Here is a 20,926-nt window from a genome sequence, read left to right as displayed (position 1 = left end):
TGCCCACTGGGGTGAGTCACGAACAGTGAGAGTCTGGAGGGCCCGTCCAGTGTCCCTGTCCATCCCGTGTGTCTGGAGACAGTGCTGGTGGCAGGGACACACAGGCACTGACCAGGTGCCCAGGCTCGGGCTGAGGCCAGGGGCAGGGACAGGAGCAAGAGGCAGCGTAGGTCTGCACTCGGGCCCAGAAACCCGTCTGTGCATATAGCCCTCCACCACTCCCCTCCCCGTGTCTGTGTTGGAACTGGGCTCCAACCGCTAGACAGTAAAGCACCCCCCCGGACCTGATGCCCACCTCTCTGTGCACTGATCCTCCCCTTGCCACCTCTGCTACCCTGTCGCCCCCTCACTGGGGTCCTGTACAGTTTGGGAAGCTTGGGGACCCAATAGGGACCAAAGCCCATACGAGATTAGGAAGTGGCCCAGTCACACCCCAGCCCAGCCTCTCAGACACGGTCTTCTGTGCCATCAGGCCCACCAGCATTCCTTGGCCAGGAGCCCAGCAGAGGGCTGGGCAGATCTGGGCAGCACTCCCACACTGTCCACTCCCTCTGCTGCCACTCATGTTTCTCCGAGTCCCTCTCCCTCTCCCCCACCTGCCCCATCCCTCGCCCAGGCCCTGTTCCCAACACACAAGCACATGTGCCCTTGAAAGGAAATCCCGGCCTCCCTTGGATGGCCTCGCATCCCTGCCGGGCCCACTCAGTCCCCCGGTGCCTCTAAATGTAAAGAGCATGGCCTCCTCTGTGCCCCTCCCCTCCAAACCATGTCCCCTCTCAGGGCCTAGCCCCAGACCCCTTGTCCAAGAAGCCTCCCTAGATGCATCTGCCCACACTCAGTGCAGAAGCAGAGCCATCACCCACAATCACCGTTTGGCTCCCCAGTCCAAATCTTGCAGTGGTTCTCACTGCCTGGCAGCTCCCGATCAGGCCCTCAGTGACCTGCCCCGTCTTCCCCATTCACACCAGGGCTCACACCCCTTAAAACCAGTCCTCACCTCCAGGAAGGCCACACTTCTCAAAGATAGCCCAGACTCACACCTGCTCCCACCCCAAGCCCATGGCCAAGCCAGAAGTGCCATGGCCATCCCAGTTCTGCCCCGGCCATTCTAGTCAACAAAGAAATACATCCAAAAGGTAAGCCAGTCTTCCCCTGCTCCATCCCCCAAAAGGGGTCCATAGAACCCACACACAGGAAAGACTTGTAACTCTGCTTTCCCAGGAACTCACCGAGGTTCTAGTACTACTGGGAGGGCTGCAGAGCTCCTGCCACAGGGCACCCCGTCTCTGACGGGGAGAAGCACTGACCCCCTTGCTTTGGCCACAGCCTTAACACAAGCTCTAGAACCAGGTTACTTGGGTTCCAATTCTGGCCCTGCCATTTACTAGCTGTGTAACTTTGGGCAGGTTGCTTAACTTCTCTGAACCAGTCTCTCTATAACTTTGGAATAATTCTACAATATCTGTGTTGGAGAGTTGCTGTGATTATTAAGGAGATAAATTACATGTTGTTCTTAGCGTACCACTTGGCATACAATAAATGCTCAAGAAATGTTTGGTATCGATGATCTTATGAGAGAAATGAGAAACAGGCAGGACAGGGAAAGGTAAGTCAAAAACTGTGAAGTTAGCAATTGTGCTAGGAGTAGTATCCACATATCCCATATTTGTTCAGAAGTATTCCAGGAGCTGGAAAAGTAGACATTTCAGGAGCCACAGCAAGAGGCACAAATCAAAATCAATCAAGCAATCAGTCTCTCAACACATACACATCAGCAGGATAAGAGGGAGAAGTATCATCCTACAGTCAGGGAAGGCTACTACAGAAAGACCCAAAGGCCACTGTAGCTGAATCCTCCCTCCGAGGCAGGTAAGGACCCAAGCGTCCTGAGCTCCCACCAGGAGAGGCGTTCGGCCTGGCTGTACTGTGCTGGCATCCTGCCAGAGCACGTACCGAGTCCAGCCACTAACAGCTCCCAGTTTTAGGGTCTGTGGGGCCAAACGTAGGGCTGGACCTGGGGGGCCCTGGCAGGCCGCCCCAGGCGTGAGGCAAACACACATCAAGGAAAGCAGATCAGGACACTCGAAATGGTTTGGCCAGCCACTGGGCAGAGCACTGCATAGCACCTACAGCTCAGTGCACTTTGTGGGGTGCGGGGGGAGAGGAGGGCTTGGCTTGGGTAAGGTGGAAGGCCCAGGACTCTGCACCTCAGGCTGGCAACACACATGTCCCCCCACAAAGGTAGGTAGCCAAGGTAAGAGCAAGAAGCAAGGGCGCCTCTGCCTCCCACAGCCCCTGGAATTCCTCCTCTCCCTCCAGGTGCCTACAGGGACCTCCCTGCTTGCAGATCACTGCCTGCACACATCCCCACTCACCTCACACCTCCCCTAGCCGCCTCCCATCAGCACCACGCCCACCAAAGGCCTCTGTCTGGGGCTTTGGCAGCACTTTCTGGGTCTCTGTCCAAGGGCAGGGCCGCCGCCTGTGATCAGAAAAGGTGTACCCTTCTCTGGGATTCCCAAAAAGGCTGGGGGCTGGTAACTCAGGCTAGCTCCATGCCTGGCCCACAGCAGGCACTGGCACAGAGAAGGACCATTCTTCAGAGGGAGAAACCAGGGTTTCCTCCAGGAATGCCCCTTAGACTGCCAGGGGTCTTCCCTCTGTCCTGGCTCCAGCAGAGGTGCCCACTGCCAACATCCCCAGCCACCACCCTGCCCTGCCATTCCACAGGGCCCTCTGCCACCCCCACTCTAATCTGCCACCCAAGTGTAGACCTTTCTCCCCCTCCCTTTCTCCTCCTAAATGACAGACACAGAGGGGACTTGTTGGGAAGAAGATGGGAGAATCAGGAGGTGGGCTGAGGGACACCCACTAACCAGGGCCCTGCAGCTGCCCTGGTTCCCACCCAGGGCAGAATTCCACCCTCACAGCTGGTTAATGTCTTCACATCCTCCAGCCCTCCCAAAGGGACCTGAGCTCTCCACGCCTCCCCTTCAGATCCTGGGAGAAGGGGGAGGCCAGCTCTGCCTCCCAGCCCAGCCACAGCCTCGGAGTCTCCAGGAGTCAGGACCTTGCCTGGAACTCACAGCATGGGCCAGGCAAGGGGAGCCAGGGTGCCTGACATTCAGGTTCCTCATTGTAAAGCGGCAACCATGGTAACACCCAATGCACAGGACTATTAAAAACGCAGGTACTTTCAACCCTGGCACTATGTATACTTTGGGCCAGATGATTATTTGTTTTCAGGGCTGTCCTGTGTATTATTGAATGTTTAGCAGCATCCAGGGCCTCTACCTAGTAGATGCTCAAAGCATCCCCCACCCCTTAGTTGCGACCACCAAAACATCAGCAGACATTGTTCAATGTCCCCTGGGGGGTGGAATGGGGAATAGAAATTCCCGCAGTTGAGAACCACTGGTGAAAATGAAATAAAATGCACCCTCTGCCCTTGGCAGGTCCCCAGCACTGAGTAAACAGGGCTGACGGTGTCCGTTTAACCCTTTCATCTCTCCAGCCTCATGTTAAACACCTTCCCTCTTCTGCCTGCCCTTCAGCTTTCTGTAAATTTGAAGCCCATCACCTTCCCTCTTCCACAAGACCTTTGCGTGGGCTTTTCTCCCCACCTGGAATGTCCTCCCTGACAAGCTGACTCGAGCTCTTCCTTCAGCTCAGTAATCACTGAGACCCAGACACCTCCTTGACTACCTAGCTGGCACCAGCATCCCCTACCCATCCTCTCCTCACTTCTCTCCCTCATCCATCTGTCTGCATGTACAGGCAAGACATGCACACTCCTTTCTTCCCTGCACCCAGCCCAGCATCTGGCACTTAGTAAGTGTCCACTGAAGATTTATCACATCAATCACCAGCATCCCCCACCCTAAGCCAGGAGTGCAACACCCAGTCCTAAGGTCCCAGGGGAAGGGACAGGAAAGTGTACATCAGACAGCACCCTCCCACCCTCAGCAGGCGCAGGGTCTGACACCAGCACAGAGAGGACAAGTGATATGGACTCATGGCACCCCAGGGCAGGGCCATCTGTGGGGTGAATGGAACAGGGTGAATGGAGAGGGTTCCCCCCTCTCCCCCTCCCCGGGAGCTTAGGGGAAAGGCCTGGCTGGCAGGGTGAGTCGAGGAGTGGGGAACACAGCCAGGAGAAAGAGGGTTGGCTCCTTCTGTTCTCACAGGCTGCAGGCACGGCTGATGCTCCGGTTTCCACCCACCAACCTTCACTCCCAGTCCACACTCTTCCTCAGCCCCAGGGCCAGGCCCAGGGCATCGGGTTTCCCGCAGTCACATTCCTGCCTCCATAGCTCATGTCAGTGAGACTCCCAGGCGGGGGCTGGCAGCCACGCGGTCTGCGGCCATGCACTCTGTCTTGGGGCTAGCTGCGTAAGGGATCCTGCTGCTCGCCCAGGGCACTGGGTGGCCTCCAACTGCCGCTGCCCAGCTGGCAGCCATGGCTCCCTGGGGGAGCCTGAGCTCAATTAGAAGTGTGAGGGACTCCCTCCTGCCGCCCCCAGGGGTCCCCAGAGCCAGCGGCCAAGCCCACCTTAGTCTGCTGATGTCTCTGCCCCAAGACCTTGTGTGGCCACCCCCTTGGGAGGAGGTGGGCAGGTTCTAGGGAAACAAGAAGTCTATGAAGAGGACTTCTGGAGTGGCCTAAATTGAGCCCAAGACCAGTGCAAGACCACTAGTGTGTCTGAGATTCCTCCTGCACCACAGGTTGTCTGCCCCACATACACACACCTCCTCCCCCTGGTGAGGACGCATTGCCCCATCCAGGGCCTAGAGGTCAGGTTCAGGATCTATAAAGTGGAGGCAGGAGGGGGACAGAAGGGGCAACAGCCAAGGTGAATGCAGTGAAAGGACACAGTGAGGTTCCCTGGGCTGAGCAGGCAGGGGACAGGGCCACAGCGGCCACACGCGGGGTGGTCAGGAAGGAAGCAACTGAGCCTCAGAGGCACCGTGGGGCCCACCGGGCGCTCCCTCCCCCAGCACGGTCAAGCGGATGGGTGTGGGGGTCAGCTGCCCTCCTTGCTTTCCAGGGAAAGGTCAATCCCTATACAAGGAAGACCTGAAGAACACAGGTGACAGAGCTGTTGGAAAGGGAGCTACTGTTGAAGGGCCCCATTTCTTTTCCTATGTAAACAGGATCGGGGACCACTACCCCCCACCTCAACCCCAGAGCAGCAAGTGCTGGAGCTGACCCACACGGCTCATGAGAACAGATCATTGAATTTTCAGCCATTTTGCAAGGTGGCTGTTAAACACAGCCATTTGTAAAAATTAAATCATATAAATCTAAAACTATAGAAATTAATTCAAAAAACAAAGGTGATAAACACTCAGGTCATCACTTCTTAATTATTTTACTACCTCTTGCTGCCATCCTGCTGCTGAGGTCGTGTCTGGCATATCTGTGGGGTGTGCAGCCCATCTCTTCCCATCGCCACACTTGGTGGCATCATGCTGTGGGCGCGGAGTGGCCGTGGCAGAGATATTCACACCACGGAAATCAGCCAACGCTACAAACTGGGGTGAGTGCATGGCCTGGATCTTTTTCCAGAGAGTCCACTGTTAAACACAGACCCGCGCAGCCCAGGTTGGGTGGCCCGGTCTCCTCCTCACTGCGGTCCACACTGGGGCCCCGAAGAACGGGGCGGCTGTGTCGGGCAGCCCGCTACACTGCGCGGCCCATCACTATCCACGTGCTTTTTCACAGTGCATGCGGGAGAAAACACCGCTAGAGCAAGTATTACTTGCCTTCTCCGTGCCTCAGTTTGCTTAACAGTAAAAGGGCAGTAAGAATAAAACCCATCTGTTAGGACTGCTAGAGGCTTAAGAGAGACAATGCAGGCACAGGGAGGAGGGCAATGCTTGGCGCATAGTGTGGGCCCTAGAACAGCTGGCCAACTTGGTCCACGAAGGCCAAAGGGTCAGTACTTTGGTCTTGGAAGTCCAGATGGTCTCCTGTGCAGTCACAGACAGCACACGCACCAATGAGATGCCTGTGTCGGTAAAGCCCTGTTACACGAACAGCCCCAGGGCCAGATTCGGCCTGTGGGCCCTGGGTTGCTGACCCCTGCACTAGAAGGGGAGATTATTTTTGTTATGTTTTTATTACCCCCATCTGATAGGTGAGAAAACTAGACCCATAATGTTAAAGCCTTCCCTCAGGTGGTGCCGCAAATTAGCCAGTGGAGCCAGAGGCCTCGGCACCCCCTCGGGGCTCCTGCTTCCCCACAAAACTCAGCACCCGAGCAGGGCTCGGGGGCAGGACGGGGCCAAGTGCCATGTCAGGGCCTCGGGGAGCCCAGGGTCCATACCACTGCTGTGGCTGCCCAGACCTAGGGAAACCACAGACCAGCAGGCCAGGCCAGAGGAGGAGAACCCTTTAGAAGAGGGAACTCGGGAACACACGGACCTCCCCTCCTACTTGGGGCTGATTGCAACCTTAAGTGGAATAGCAGCTGAGGGTGCAACCCCATTTAATTTACAGCTGGAGCCAAGGCTTGGAAGCAGCTGCTAAACTCCTTGCAAAACTACAGGCCGGCCCCTGGGGAGCAGGGGTGGAATCAGGAAACCTGGAGAATCCACGATGCCACGTGTGGGCTGGCGCAAGTGTCTGTGTCCCTCCAGGGTTTCCACGACTTCACATGTGGAGGTGCACAGAATGCGCTAGTAGGTCTACCCCATCACAGACTGCCTCAGTAACTGGGATAACTGCATGCCCCAGTGTTCCAGGAACGGCCCTAGCCACTTTCCAGCCTGGCCACCAATAGCGTCCCAGACCAGCTCATGAATTATAAGATCACCCTGGGAATGGTGGATTCAGGCCCTCGTTCACGCACGGTGATGTCGGGGTACCTGGCACATCCACTCAGCGGTGACACACAGAAGCATTCATGTGCTGGCACTTTGTCCCGGCTACACTGACACATAGTTGGGCCCGTCAAAGATCGGTATCCAAACCCTGAGCTAGACTGACACGAAGGGCGCATGTAGAGGAATTACCCAAGTGTTTTTCTGTGTGGGGGAGCAGGAGGGGCAGGGAGGCCCCTGCGTGAGAGGGCAGCCAGCCCTGAAGCTGCCCTGCTAGCATAATGCCAAGTACAGAGCAGGTGCTCAATTAGCATATTCAAGAAACAGAATCCAGGGACACCCAGAGCCACCTCCCAAAGCAGCAGACCCTGCTGTGGGCCTTGGTTACTTAAAGGAGCAAACCCCTCTCACCAGCTTGGCACTGCCCTTGCTCAAGGTGCCTCTCGGGGAGCCATACCTAGGTGCCTCGAGCACAGCAGGGCCCCATCCAGGTCCAGAGATGGCCCCTCCCCTCCCTACCCACATCTGTCCTTTCCAGTGGTACAAGTCTCAAATTATTCCTTTCTGGCACCAGCCTCTCCTTGACCCCCCACAGAACTTCTGGCCCCCAGCTGCCCTTCCCTGCCCGCTGGCTGGCACTTGGAATGCTTCTCTCCATAGGTCCTCTCCACTTCAGGTCAGGACTCAGGCCTCCACCCACCAACTGGAGGCTTCCTGGGTGGAGGCCTTGGTTACCAGCTCCTCTCCAGCTGCCCGAATGCTCCAAGGAGGCCAAGCTGCCTGGCTACAAGACCAGGGGGTGATGCCCATAGCCAAGGGCTCTAGCCAGCTGCCCAGGGCCCTCCCTAGTAGCCCACTCGAGGACATTATGCCCGAGTAAGAATGAGGAGATCCTGGGGAGAGAGGGCAGAAGAGCCACTGTTCTGGCCTTGGTTCTAGAACTGACTCATGCCGTATCGCTGGGCAAACTCCTGCTCAGGCCTCAGTTTCTCTGGGGTAACATTAGGAGCTCAGGGCATTTCTCGAGCAGCATTGCCCAACATTCTTTCTGCAATAACAGAACTGCCCTGCTCCTGCCCTGTCCGGTGTGGCAGCCAGGTATGGCTATGAGCACTGGAAATGTGGCTGGTGTGACTGGGGAAGGAAATTTTCCTATTTTAATTACTTTAAGTGTAAATCTGAATGGCCACATACGGCTAGAGACTACCCTATTGGACAGTGTCATACTGAACCTCAGTCTCCCCAACTACAACATGGGCAGTCATGGAATCCAGCCTTCCGGGGTTGCTGCGAGACGAGACAAGACAACACACGCGAAGCTCTCAGCCTGGTCTTCGATGCGTGGCAAAATGGATTTCAGTGTGCTTCCTGTCCTCTTCGTGTCCTGGGTTCCCTTTAGAATTGAAGAAGGCCGTGGACCTTCCTCCAGCATTGCCCATCACAGACACACACTGCACAAACATATCACATGTGTGCACACACCATATGCATGCCACATACCTGCACAGACGTACCAACATACACGCACATCGCACACATATCATGTGTATGTGCGCACATCAGACACACGTGCACACACAAATCACACTCACACCCACAACTTTGCACCCAATTTCAAGAGGTTCCAGCAGCTCCAAAGCCAGGTGGAGAGCGCCTTTCGAACACAAAAGTTCCTTCCCGCTCCAAACACTCCAAGGCTAAGAGAACAAATTGCCGAGTCTCCATCTCCTCCCCTCCCTGCCTGGGATCAGGCATCTCAGAAAACCTTTCCTGACACTCAGGGCCAAGCGCAGAGACAGGGTTCTGGAAAAATCCTTGTGCGTGGAGGGCAGGCACGGGGCAGGGGCGACAGGACGGATTCTGTGAGCTCATCCCGGCAGCCGTCACCAGAGTTCCCAGAGAGGCCGGTGGCGTCAGGAGGGGGTGACTGGGTGGGAGCCCGCGGTGGCGGCAGCAAGGGGTGTGGGGCAAGGAGAGGGAGGCTGGATGGAACGCGCTATAATAGCAGCTTTGTGTTCCGCTTCCCAGCTCCCTGGGAACGCCAGGGAGATTATGAAACCCGGTGTCTTTGGGAATGCCAGGATATTAGCTGGAAAAAGAATAATACGAAAATAAAATAATGCTCACGATGGAGACAGCAGACGATTAGCAGACGGAGCCAGGGCCTCCTGCTCTGTGGAGGGAGCCAGGCTTGGCCCCAGCAGAAGGTTTCAGGGAAAGGCTGCCGTGCTAATGAGCAGACAGAGCCTGCCTTCCAGCGAGACGTCTTCAGGAGGGGAGCTGGCAAGTAAGACCCAGCTTGCGGGTGAACACGTGGGCCCGTGGAGAGTGGTAGACAGTGAGGGGGCGCCACAGGCGGGTCCTTGGGCCCAGACATCCAGAAATGTCAGATCACCGGGAAGGCCACCTGGCCACCACCTGCAGTCCTTCCCGGGCCTCCTTCAAGCTCTGCCTCCCAATGTCCTCCTCCAAAAAGCCTCCTTTCTTAGACATTATCACTCTGGAAAGATTCTTATTCTGCACCCCTGCACTCCAAAGAAGCAGATCCTCCTGGGTTTATTTACACTCCCATATGAATGTCTCCCTTCCTAATCAGTAAGGCATTCCCCAGGGGCCAGGCCTCCGCAGAGAAGTAAAGAATCCTCTTCTCCCACTGAGGAGCAGGGAGGACATGTCATCTTTCCCTGTCTCCCTCTCTAGGACCCTGGCCACACACTTTCAGCCAAGAATGGACAGACCCTGCCTTTCTCTCAGAAAGGCATCCAGCTGCCGGGGAGGGGGGAGTGTGGGAGAGGAACCATGTGATCACCTCCCTCATGTTCATGATGCGCTCCTCGGTTTATGTCCCCGGCACCTGGTACCCAGCAGCGTCACCTCACCCAGAAGCTTGTCAGAAATGGAGACTCTCGGGCCCCGCCCACACACTGAATCTAGAGCGTGCATGCATTTTAATTAGTTCACCAGATGGCTCCTGTGTCCCTTGGGGCAGAGAAGCACTTCTTTACATGTCCTTAATCCTTACAACATCCACAGGGTGCAGTGACGCTCATGACGAGGTAACAGAGTCATCTCAGGGCTGACCAGGAAGCAGAGGAAGCAGAGTTGGGATCAAACCTTCTCCACTCAGAAGCCTCACCAGTCCCATCGCACTCCCACCAAGTAAATCTGCAGGCACCGGTGGCCAGTGGGCAAAGGCCAGCACCCAGGACAGTAGCTGGGCCCTGGCACACAGGAAACCAACCATCTGCCCATGTGATGCAGAGTGGACTCAGGCCCCGGGCCTCGCTGGGCATCGGCACGTCCCAGGATGAAGAACAGCAGGCTCAGGGATGGGAGCCCAGGCTGGCCTCAGTCCTGGCAGGATGCATGTAAAGATGACCACGGAAGGAGGGTGTATGCAGGTAGGCATGTGTGCAGGAGTGTGTACATGTGTGTGCTTGTGTGTGTGTTGGTGCAGATGGAGATTCAATTCATTGAGTACAGAGTGGTCAGGCAGTTCCTGTCAAATGCACCTATGGCCCTGTCCAAATGTCGGCCACGCCTAAAGTCTATACACAACTTGGGAGCCCTCCGACTACAGGCTGTGAACGCAGTCCCTCCATCCGCCATCCGCCCCAGTTCACCAGGTCAGCAAAGCTCCCCAGACCCAGTCAGCTGCACTGCGTGGGCTGCTGGCTGCTCACACATATCACAGGCAAGTCACAAGGGTCTCACAATCCATCACCTTCTTGGTACTGCTGACTTAACATTTGATTTCAGTGTTCCCTCACAACACTTTCTCCCACAGAAATACTAAACAAATTGGTTTCTCTGTTTCTAAGAAATGTCCCGCTTTCTCCTAGTTACCAAGCTATGAGAGACCCCCAGCCTTACTCGTCTCTTCCCCAGCCCCAGAGCCCTCCCACACTTCCATCATGTACCCTCAGGCACCTCTGGCCTGTGCACTCTCTGCTTGTGGTACATCACATCACAGCTGACACTGGCCCCTATGGCCCCTGACCTGTCTGCACTGGGTCACCTGGTTGGCAGCCACCACATCCATCTTTCTCACACAGCAACTCACCGTGTGTGTCAGACTTGCCAGGGCCAACCGTGAACTCATTGCTGCCCTAGGCCCACCCCACCCTGTGGCCTGTCAACGGCAGTCACCCCATTGTCCACCCAGGGGAGCCTCTGAGGCCCATTTGACCCTTTCCTCCCTGAGCCCTGGCACTCCACTTCCTCCCACTGTGACCCCACGGCCTCCAGCCAGATGGTCCCCTCAGCCTGGGCCTCCAGTCGAGACTCCTACGGTCTCCTGACAGGATGCTCTCCCTCCCAGCCATCCTCCACGGCCACTTGGCTCATGACCCTAACACCCAGCTCCAATCAGGCATTCTGCTCAACAGTCCACACTGGCTCCTCGTGGCTCACCAAACAGGGTCCGGGGCCATCATCTGCAGGTCTTCACCCAGCACTGTCTGGGCTTCTCCTTCCCTCTCCCCAGCCTAGCGGTGCAGCCAGCGGCCTGACCCAGGACAGCTGATGAGAATTTTCTGTTCCTCTCCCAGGTTTCAGGGGCCCTTCGGCCACACACAAGGCTGTTACCGGTGCTACTGAAACACAGAGCTCTCCTCTCCGCACTGTCCCCAGCTGTGAGGAACACGAGGACGCCGGAAGGCTGAGCACTTTTACCCAGCAGGGCTTTGCTGGCTGTCACGATGACGTAAGCCTTTGTCACAGGCGCCACCTTGGCTACCACACGGAGGGAGCCTACGTGAGAGCGAGGCCAGACAGGAGACCGAGGCAGAAACACAGAGTGCCGGGACACGGTGCGAACCCATTTCCGGCCAAGCCCAAGGCCCCTCCTAGCTGTGTCAGCCCTGAAACCCCTCTCCTGTCTACAGGCACTGAGTGGAGTTTCTGCCTGTCAGAAACAAGCCCTGCTTTCTTGGGGTGCCTGCCCACCCTCCCCAGACCTAGCCCTGACCCGCAGGCCTGCCAACCCCTCGGCTGGAGCCACATGACCACTGCCAGGCCCTGGCCTGCGCCTGAGCCGGGCCCTTTCTGGCAAGACAAAGGGAGTCACAGAACACCAGCCTCCCTCTCGAAGCCATGCTGCCCCACAAATGGGTTCCCAGCCAGACGCAGGGCGAAGACCCACAGCTCCTCACCCCAACCAGATACTCACGCGCACACACATGCACGTGCACACACACACAGCTGTCTGCACTGAACACGCTCACATCCCATCAGCCAGCACAGCTGGTAGGACCTGCTCCCAGGGTCACAACCCAAAGCATCCCCCCAGGGTGAGCAGCTGTGGCTGGATTTCAGAGGGGGGTCTCATCCTGGGCATCTCACTCCTCACTCCACCTCCAGGAGCCCCCAGACCAAAAGAGCAGGGAACAGGCCATATCCTAGCCCCCACTCAGACTGTCCAGGTAGGCTCTGCTCATCTCTTTGGGGGAACACACCACGCAGACCCTGGGACACCCTGAATTTACCCCAGTTCCACTGGCTCCAGGAAGTACACACTGGGGCTGGGCAGCCAGCAGGGCTCAGTTTGGGAGGCACATCCCTCCCAAAATTCCTGGGAATGCCCATGCAACAGCCTTGGTCCCAGGAGGACTCGTGTCCCACCAAGGACACTCAGGGGTCACTAGACTTCTCTGGCCGTTCCATGGGGCCAAAGCCTCCCCGGCCCTTCCACGCCAGCCAGCCTCTTCAAGGACTGGGTTCCTTGGCTCCAGTCACAAGCCAGCCCATCCGAGTGCCGAGGCCTCTCCCCTGCTCCCATCGTGACTACACAAAGAAGCAGTTGGTCTCCTGGTGCCAAAAAAGGGAGCTGTTTTGTTACAAGAGGACATTGAAGCTGGCGTGCCCTTTCTCCACATGCAACTCCAGAGGAACTGAAGCCATAACACCTGGTCAGTATTCCATCCAAGGTTCTGTCCTGGGGCCCCTGCCTCCTCTGCATCAGCTCTGAGCAGCCCTGGGAACTCAGGCCGCACCCTGCCCGACCCTGGCCCAGTGGGCACAAGGACATACCAGGGCCCCCTCAAGGGCAAACACAGCTGCAGCTCCCGTCTTCTCCAGCGGCTCCATGCGCCGGCGCCAGCGGCGGCGACGGAAGGCATCCGTCTTGCGGTACTCCAGGTGAAACTTCCAGCCAAACAGCGAGGCGTACTCCCAGCCCTCACCCTCTGCCTCCGCCTGCCTGTGCTGTGAGGGGAGAACAGGGCAGAATAGGGCAGACTCAGAGGCCACTGGCGGGTTTGCAGGGAGTCCTGGGCTCAGTTCCAACTGTGCCCTTCCTGCCTACCACAATTCCCCACCCACCCCACACCAGCACCCTCCAGATGGGAAAACCTGGGAGGGCTGCCTGGAAGCGGGGGAGGGGGTATGCACCCTGAGCAGCTTCTGCACTGATGAAAGCTCTGGGTCAGGACATCAGGAGGGCAGATCCTCCCTAGGCCTCGGGGAGAACGGAGGGGGGAGAACCGAGGGGCCCGAGAGGCAAGCTAGATTGAAGTGGTGATGCCTGGGCTTCAGCTTTGTTTGTGTGTTTGCATTTCGGGAGGATTTCCTGAATCCAAGGTTTTCTTGTCATTTCCTTTTTCTTCTTCACACTCCAGCTTGTAAAAATGGAAGTGGGTCTGCAATTCAGAGGCAAACTGAAGATCTCATTTCCCAGCCCCAGTTTTTCCCCTGAGGCAGGGCCTAGGTGAGCCACGGAGGAACCTCTGGCTCTTCCTCCAAGGGGACCCCTTACCGAGCCTGGAGGGAGCCCTGGAAACCCTTCTTCTCTCCAGCTCCCAAGAAAGAGTAACCTGGGACTGTCCTCAGGCACTGCCTCAGGCCTGGGCCTCAGCTCAGTGGCCAGTGCCAGTCCTAGAGGCCAGCTTTGTCCATGTCCAGGAGGGAGGAGCACTGCCTGGCAAGGCTCCACCTCTGTCCCCTGGGGTCCCCTTCACGGAGAGTGAAGTCTGTCTCTTTCATGCACCAGGAACAGCTTGTTGCCCCAGAGCCTTGCCTTTCCCCAGACCTAGTGACATATGTCTCTAGATTCTCTATGCCCAAAGAGAAGAAAGGACACAGGTCCTGCCAAAAGCTGCTCCTGGACTGGGGGAAGCCTGGTTCTTGGGCCAAAATTCAATGTGTGCTTGAGAAGGTCACAGACCTGGAGGGCCCCGCGGTAGGCGGTCTTTGAGGCCCTGTAGTCACAGGCATCTGCGGGACTGTGGGAGCTGGCACAGCACTGTGTGTGCTCACATGTGCTCGCTCCGTGCCTTCCTGTGTCCCATGGGCACCTGTGCACAGCTGTGGGCGTGTCTGCATGTGCTATGTGTGTGTACTCTAGGGGATGCCAGTGAACCGACCCCAGGCCCCACCGTTGGCCAACACACTCTCGCAGTGCACCCGTCCCCAGCTGCCAGGAGAGTCCCCATGGTGCCTTTCTCCCAGGAAGTGCCCATGCTGAGGGGAGCAGGCTCCATGGGGTGGATACATGCCCCAGGGTACAAGTCCCAGCCCACCCCAGCAGTGCCCAGCCAGCAACTGATGGCCACAAGGTGCAGACTCCAACCCCTTGACTCCACATGAGGCTGATTCCACGGTGCTCCAGGGTGAGCCCTCCCCAAGCCACAGCTCAGGCCGAAGCTGACTTTGCCTGAGAACACATCCTTGCTCCTGGCACTCCTGAGGGCACCACATCGGTAAACCACAGGTAACAAATACCCTGTCTCAGACTCAGCCTCTAGGACACCCAGCCACAGACATATTCCAGGTATGTTTTTCTACCTTCCAGATCTGTGTGTGAACTCCCAGTGCAACCCTCTTGCACAGTTGTGGGCATCTGGAAGTGTTCTGCCTGTGAGCATCTGTGCATGTGCTGGGTGTGAGCTGCGTGTGTGCTGGGTATGGTCTGTGTGAGTGCTGGGTGTGATCTGTGTGAGAGCTAGGTGTGAGCTGTGTGAGTGGTGGATGTGGTCTGTGTGAGTGCTGGGTGTGAGCTATGTGTGTGCTGGGTGTGAGCTGTGCGTGTACTCAGTGTGAGCTGTGAGCATCTCGAGTGAGCTTGTGTGCCTTGTACATGTTCTGTGTATCCCTGTGTGTATATGTGCACATAGGTATGCACCTGTTCCCAGCTGGCCTTCCCACACCAGGACCTCACCCCCACCCACCACCCACTGGGCTCACCCTCTTCAGCGCCTCCATCTGGCTGAGGTCCCTTCTGCGTAGGCGGACCCAGCGCCGCCGACGATGTGTGTAGTACATCTTCTCAGCTGGGACCCAGTGCCTCGGCTTCCGATCCGGGGGGATGGTGATGCTGTACTCCCAGCCTGGGGGAGGGGCACCCATCACTCAATGCCCAGCCACTCCCCATCTCTGCAGCAGATATCTCCTCATTTGGGGCATGTACACAGATTCACAAGCAGCCAGTGACTCCTGGTTTGTAACTGAAGTGAGGGCTAACCCAGGAAGTCCCCCAGATGAAGTAGCCCAGTGAAGGCCAGTGCCCCAGGCCCAGGGGCCCTGCACTCAGCTGTCCTCACCAGCATACCTTATGAGCTCACCAGGGTGGGCACCACCAAGCTCCATGTGCCACCCACCTTGCTCGTCCACGGCCCGATTGAGATCCGTGGACCACTCTTCATCTTCCCACTTCCAGCCCAGTGGGCACTCAATGTCATCCTTGGGAAGTACCTTCTCCCCGTTCTGGGCAACACAGGACAGACAGGCATGCAAAGGAAAAGACATGATCAGGGAGGGTGAAAAGATGCAACTTGACGACATATGCTCTCAAAGTTTCAGGTGTGACTCAAGGTCAGTGTCCTACCAGAGCTGGACCTCACACTGTCTCTCTGGTAACCAGAGCATAGAGGATGGGGACATGGGAGTAAGGGAAAAAAATGTCCCACCCTTCTTTGAGTGACAGGTCTCTCCTGGGCCAAATTTACAGGACTCCAGGAAAGCAGAGCCCAGCTGCCCCTGGGGCAACCTCTTACCACATCCGTGTAGTTGTCACTCATGTAGATCCACTGGCCTCCGGGGAGCCGGGTCTGATTCTCAAACACCTCCTCAACGAAGCTCAGGTGGCCCGCATCAGTGTCATGGAGCAGGCTGTGGGCGGGGGACAGTCAGCACCTCTGCTGATCAGAACCCCCCACCTGGGCCAGCCTTCCTGCAGCAGCCTCACCTCAACCCACAGTAAGACAGATAGAGGGGAGAGAGTGATGAGGGGTCAGAGCCAAGGGGACACAGAGAAAGGAGACTAGGAGAGACCCAGAGATACTCACAGACAGAGGGATACTTCACCAACCAAGATAAAGAAAGAAAAGGGAAGACCAGCTGGAGACACCTAAGCCTGGGGTAGTTGAAGCTCAACAGATAATCATTGAAATGGAAAATGTTATAAAGCTGTATACTAATATTTGAGAACTTGACTATAATATAAATTATACTGCCATTTTTTTATTGTTTTTTTTGTATTTTTTTCTCTAATTCAATGTTTTTTAAAGTTTAAAAAAAACAGTTGTTGAACGTCAACCGAGCTGGAAAGGATGGGAGAAAGAGACAGAGACATCAGCGAGCTGGGGGAGGTGCTGTCCTGAGAAACACAGGGAAGGGAGGGCCTCAGGCAGGAGCGACGTGGCCTGTGGAGGAGGCAGTGCGCTTTCAGCGCTATCTTGGAGAAGGCTACGACCAACAGGAGCAAAGTCAGATGCAAAGTCTACTGGAGGCCAAGTTTGGTTTCGTAATAAAGAACCTTCCGATAGTTCTGGCCCTTCCAGAAAGGAATGCTGCCTAGTGAGCCCCGGCTCTGGGAGAGCGCAGGCAGAGGTCCCTAAGACCAGGGTGCGGGTGGTGGGAATAGGCAAAGGGAGGAATGGGGCTGAGGCCTTTCAGAGAAAGGGCTGGGGCAGAGGGGTCCCTGAGCCCTCCCTGCCCACAACACTCACGTCTTCTCTGGACACACGAACCAATCGCCGGCCCAGGCCCAGCCAGCCGAGGGGCGGAAGCTGTCCTTGGGGAGCTTGATCTTGCCCGTGACATCAGAAAACTTGGGGTAGGTAAGGCCCGTGGTGCCCCAGTTCCCAACCAGGGCCAGCTTGGTCTGGTTCTCATACTGGAGAACAAGCAGGAGAGAAGTGAGTGGGGCCCAGTGGCAGCCTGGCGGGTGAGGGAGCACAGGGTAGGCTGGCAGGCACTCACAGTTTCGGCGAAGACGGAGAGCTTGCCCTCGGCAAACTGGTTGAACTCCTTCTCATCCACAGAGAGCCCGAACCAGAGCTTCACGCGTATCTGTACTGGCATCCGGGCTCTGGGCACAGCCTCCATTGGATACTAGGTGCCAGAGAAGGACAGAAACCCACGGTCCCCTTCAGCATGTGGGCACACCAGCCTGAAACCCCATCTGGTGTGTGCCCTGTTGAAGGACTTACCGGAATTTCACGGAATAGGTGTGTGTGATCAAGATACCTTCTTCCTACCTGCCAAGGTTCCTTCCCATCAGAGGAGAAGACTGTGCATCCCCACTGCGTGCTGTCTGGAGAGGCCAGACCCTGTTCTCTCCTCTCCCCTCATGTCTTCATTTCCGTTCTCTTCCAGAAAGCACTGTCCAGCGGGTTGCTCTGCCGCCCGGCTAACGCTTTACATCTACAGGGTTCACTATGGCAGCCGCCAGCCCCCTGAGACAACTGACCACTGACAATGTAGCCAGTGTGACTGAAGAACTAAACTCCTTGTTTTATTTCATTTTGATTCCTTTAAATTTAAATAGACACATGTGGCCACCCTACTGGAAAATGCAGTTCTAGAACATGCCTCTGAAGGAGGTACAAGGGTCCAGGTCTGGAAGGTGAAGAAGAGGTTAGAGCCTCCCCCTTCGTTTCCAGCTGGGATTTTTGTGTGCTTGTTTTTTGGTTGGATGTTAGTGTATCATCTGATCCCCCCACCCTTTCGAGTGTTTATCAGCACTCCAACCGCTATGCACTGGTCTTCGAATGCTTTTCAGCCTGAAGCTTTCAGAAGCTCTGCCAAAATGGAATAACCACAACAACCCAACACAGAAAATGTATTCTCCCCAACTGCCTCAGCATCGGATTGAAATCAAGGCGCAGATATGGCCTAGAGCAAAAGTTCCCCACTCTTGGAAAAGGACAGTGTCTCTTGGAGGGAACAACATAGTCAGGACATAGGCCTCGTGTGCGTGAGCTTGGAGGAGCATCCCCTCTGAGACAGGGAGCAGAATGCGACAAGGAAGTAGCTTTGGTGGGTTGAGAAGAGGAAAGAGAGGCTGAGGTAACAGTTTCCACCATGAGAGGGGGTCTGGAACCTGAAGAGAGAGCCCCAGCCAGGTAAGAGGGTCAGGAAGGGGTGTCATGCCAAGACAGTGACAATTTCTCCCCTTACCCAGCCTCTCTGCTTGTGGTTCATCCTTGGTGAAGCCTGGAGGAGCCTCTGACCCCAAGGGTCACCCCCACCCCCCAAACCTCCCCATGACTGCTCTCTTCAGCTGCCCTCCTCCCTGGGGTGGTTAGCAGCCTTTTCCCCTCCAAACCACCAGCCCCAGGGAGATGGCAGGAATGCCTGACCCCCCTTCCCCCTCTGCCCCTAGTCTCTCCCCTGCCCTCCCCCAGACGGGGCCAGCCTGCCGGACCCAAAATAGCAACAGCAAATAAAGAAATGTCTAGTTTGGGGCTCCTCTCCCTCTCTGCTGGTGCTCATTTTTTCCAACTTTGGTTTAAGTTAAGAAACACCAATGTTTTCTTGGTCTCTGCTTGCTGCCAACATTTTTGTAGAGCTTGCTCAGGAGCTACTGGCGGGGCTCATAAACTCAGTGGGGAAGACTTCGAGAAACAATTCTATATCTTTTTTTTTTTTGCTTGGAATCAGGGAGATTTTTCAGTTTGCATTCCCCCAAAGCTGCAAAGGGCCTAGAGGTCAGAGCCTGAAGCTCATCCCCTCAGAGCAGGTCCACCTGGCATCCCCCTGCCCCCCACCCCTTGCTGCCCCACTTCAACTCCAGCCAGCGAGCATTCCCTGGAGAACCCCACTCAGATGTGGCAGCTCCTTGACTTCCTGTCCCTTCTATCCTACCAGGTAAGGAACTGGCTTAGGACAGAGAAAAGCAGGCTGCTGAAGGGGAACATGCCCTCAGTGGCAGGTGAGCAAGTAGGAGGGGCAGCCCAATGCATGACACACTCCACCCTCTTTTTACACAAAACTGGCCTCTCGTCTGAAATATCAATTACTCCACCTGCAGACATCTGCTCATCCCTGCCTTTGGGTTGGCTGCCAGTCATCATGCTAGTACAGCCTTCTCTCCCCAGGGAGCAAGGGAGCTCCCAAGGAAAAGGGGAGAAGAGGCGAGAGAAACTAACATTCGTTGATCACCTAGTACCAGCAAGACCCATGACCTGTGTTACTTAATTCAATTCTCAAAACCTAAAGAGTGGGCAGCTGACCTTCATTTCACAGGTGAGAAGAGAGCCAGCAGTTCAGAGAGCTTACACAGTCTGCCTAAGGCCTCGCAGGGTTCCAGCCAGCCCCGCAACCTGTCCAATCACACTGTGCCATGAAACCTGTCCTGTCTACCCACCCCGGGCAGTGACAAGAATGACCGGCCAATATATGAATGGGTTGACCAACAGCCACTCAGAGGTCTGAGGCTCAGGTTAGTCAACAGTGACCTCCCAGAAGAGGCAAGGTGGGAGTTGGTCCTGGTGTAGATGGGAGGGGAGACACAGGGAAGGGAAGGTGACAGCCAGGCAGTCCATCACACCAACAGGACCATGTGGAGTCAGCAGTGAGTGGTAAGGGGTCAGCCTACTTCCATAGGCCCTTCCTCCTCTATCAGGACAGCCTCGATGACAGCTGTCCCAGCAGAGACCCTCCCTTGGTACCAGGGCAGCCACAGCACAGGGAGGGATTTCCCCAAATTGTGCCCTGACCTCTGGGCCACGGTACCCTGACCAAAGCTGCCTTGGCTCTATGTCCCCACATTAACCTAGAGAGAGGACAGAAGATTCATTCCCAGGTACCCACTCACTTCCCTGTCATCCTACCCCAAGACTACTCAGTCCCCTGAGGGAAGATGGAGCAAGGACAGATGTTCAGAGAAGGAGACACAGCAGGACAGGTGGGGGTGGGGTGAGACTGGGGGGCAGGATGCTTGCCCCTAGCTCCCAGACACTGGCCTTCCCATGGGGGGAACTTGAACTTGAGTGAGGCTCCAACTGCAGTGGAAGGCTCTCAGGCAGGGTGTGCAGGCAGGTCTGTGCCAGGGCTCTTAGAGGCTGAGGGGAGGGCTGAGGGCTGAAGGCTGAGGACCCCTACCTGGGGCCAGCCTGGGGGTGGTGAGCACAGCCTCAGGGGTCAGCCCCTGCAGCTGTCCCTGCTAACTTTCTAGACCAGATCTAAGGGCCTAGGGAACTTTGTGAGAAAGAGAAGGGAAGTAGTTTTACCTGAAGCCCTCTGTCCTTTCCAAGAGCAGAGTCCAAGGACTCTGAGGCAATCAGACGACTGGAGGGGCAACGGAAGGGGTGGGGGATAGGCCTTGGACTAAGAAAATATAATCATGACTTGAGGAAAAAGAACCCACTTTCAGAAAGATCGTCTGCAGCTTCCCGCAATTCTTGCCACAGTAGCTGGCGCCCCGCCGGGAGAAGAGGACCTCGTGGGCAGGCACCCGCTGGTACGCCACTCGCTTGTCTCCCTGCAGCATCCAGATCACGATGTCGGGCAGACTGTTCTGTGGCTGCAGAGAAGGTGCAGTCAGGGTAGGGAAGGTGACATGACTGGCCCGCACCCTGCAGCCCACTGCGAGCTGCCTGCCCCAGCTAGGGGGCCTCCATCCCTCAGCTGCCCACCCCAGCCGCCCCCTTGATCTCCCAGGTTCAGCTGGGCATCTCTGTCTTCAGCAGCCATGAGCTCCTAGGACAGGGCGTGAGGCTGCCTGAGCTCACACAAGGAGGCTGCCAAAAATCACTGAACTGAGTTCACATTTTCTGGGAAGAGATACTCCTGCCTGGAGCCCAGCTAAGTTCTTCGATTCCTCACCCCACCCCACCCCCACACGCTGGGTAAATAGATGCTCCAGGCACAGATATGGGAG

The 20,926-nt window shown here is 56.4% G+C and overlaps 1 protein-coding gene across 18 annotated transcripts in view; it reads right to left on the bottom strand.

Moving 5' to 3' along the window:
• The window catches only part of DYSF (dysferlin), a 201,284-nt gene that overhangs the window by 85,097 nt on the left and 95,261 nt on the right, over positions 1-20,926 (bottom strand). For all 18 annotated transcript variants that reach the window (XM_045828610.1, XM_045828607.1, XM_045828615.1 and 15 more), the window contains 7 exons: positions 20,414-20,569; positions 17,023-17,154; positions 16,770-16,936; positions 15,816-15,930; positions 15,420-15,525; positions 15,007-15,149; positions 12,856-13,029 (listed from right to left, as the gene is read on the bottom strand). In XM_045828610.1, coding sequence (XP_045684566.1) covers positions 12,856-13,029; positions 15,007-15,149; positions 15,420-15,525; positions 15,816-15,930; positions 16,770-16,936; positions 17,023-17,154; positions 20,414-20,569 — 993 coding nt within the window. The remainder of the gene's footprint in view (positions 1-12,855; positions 13,030-15,006; positions 15,150-15,419; positions 15,526-15,815; positions 15,931-16,769; positions 16,937-17,022; positions 17,155-20,413; positions 20,570-20,926) is intronic.

Source organism: Phyllostomus hastatus, unplaced genomic scaffold (assembly GCF_019186645.2).
Source record: "Phyllostomus hastatus isolate PE091 unplaced genomic scaffold, TTU_PhHast_1.1 phas_scaffold_78, whole genome shotgun sequence".
NCBI classification, from domain to species: domain Eukaryota; kingdom Metazoa; phylum Chordata; class Mammalia; order Chiroptera; family Phyllostomidae; genus Phyllostomus; species Phyllostomus hastatus.
The sequence above is the reverse complement of the archived record's forward strand: the minus strand, read 5'-3'. Positions and strand labels throughout refer to the sequence as shown.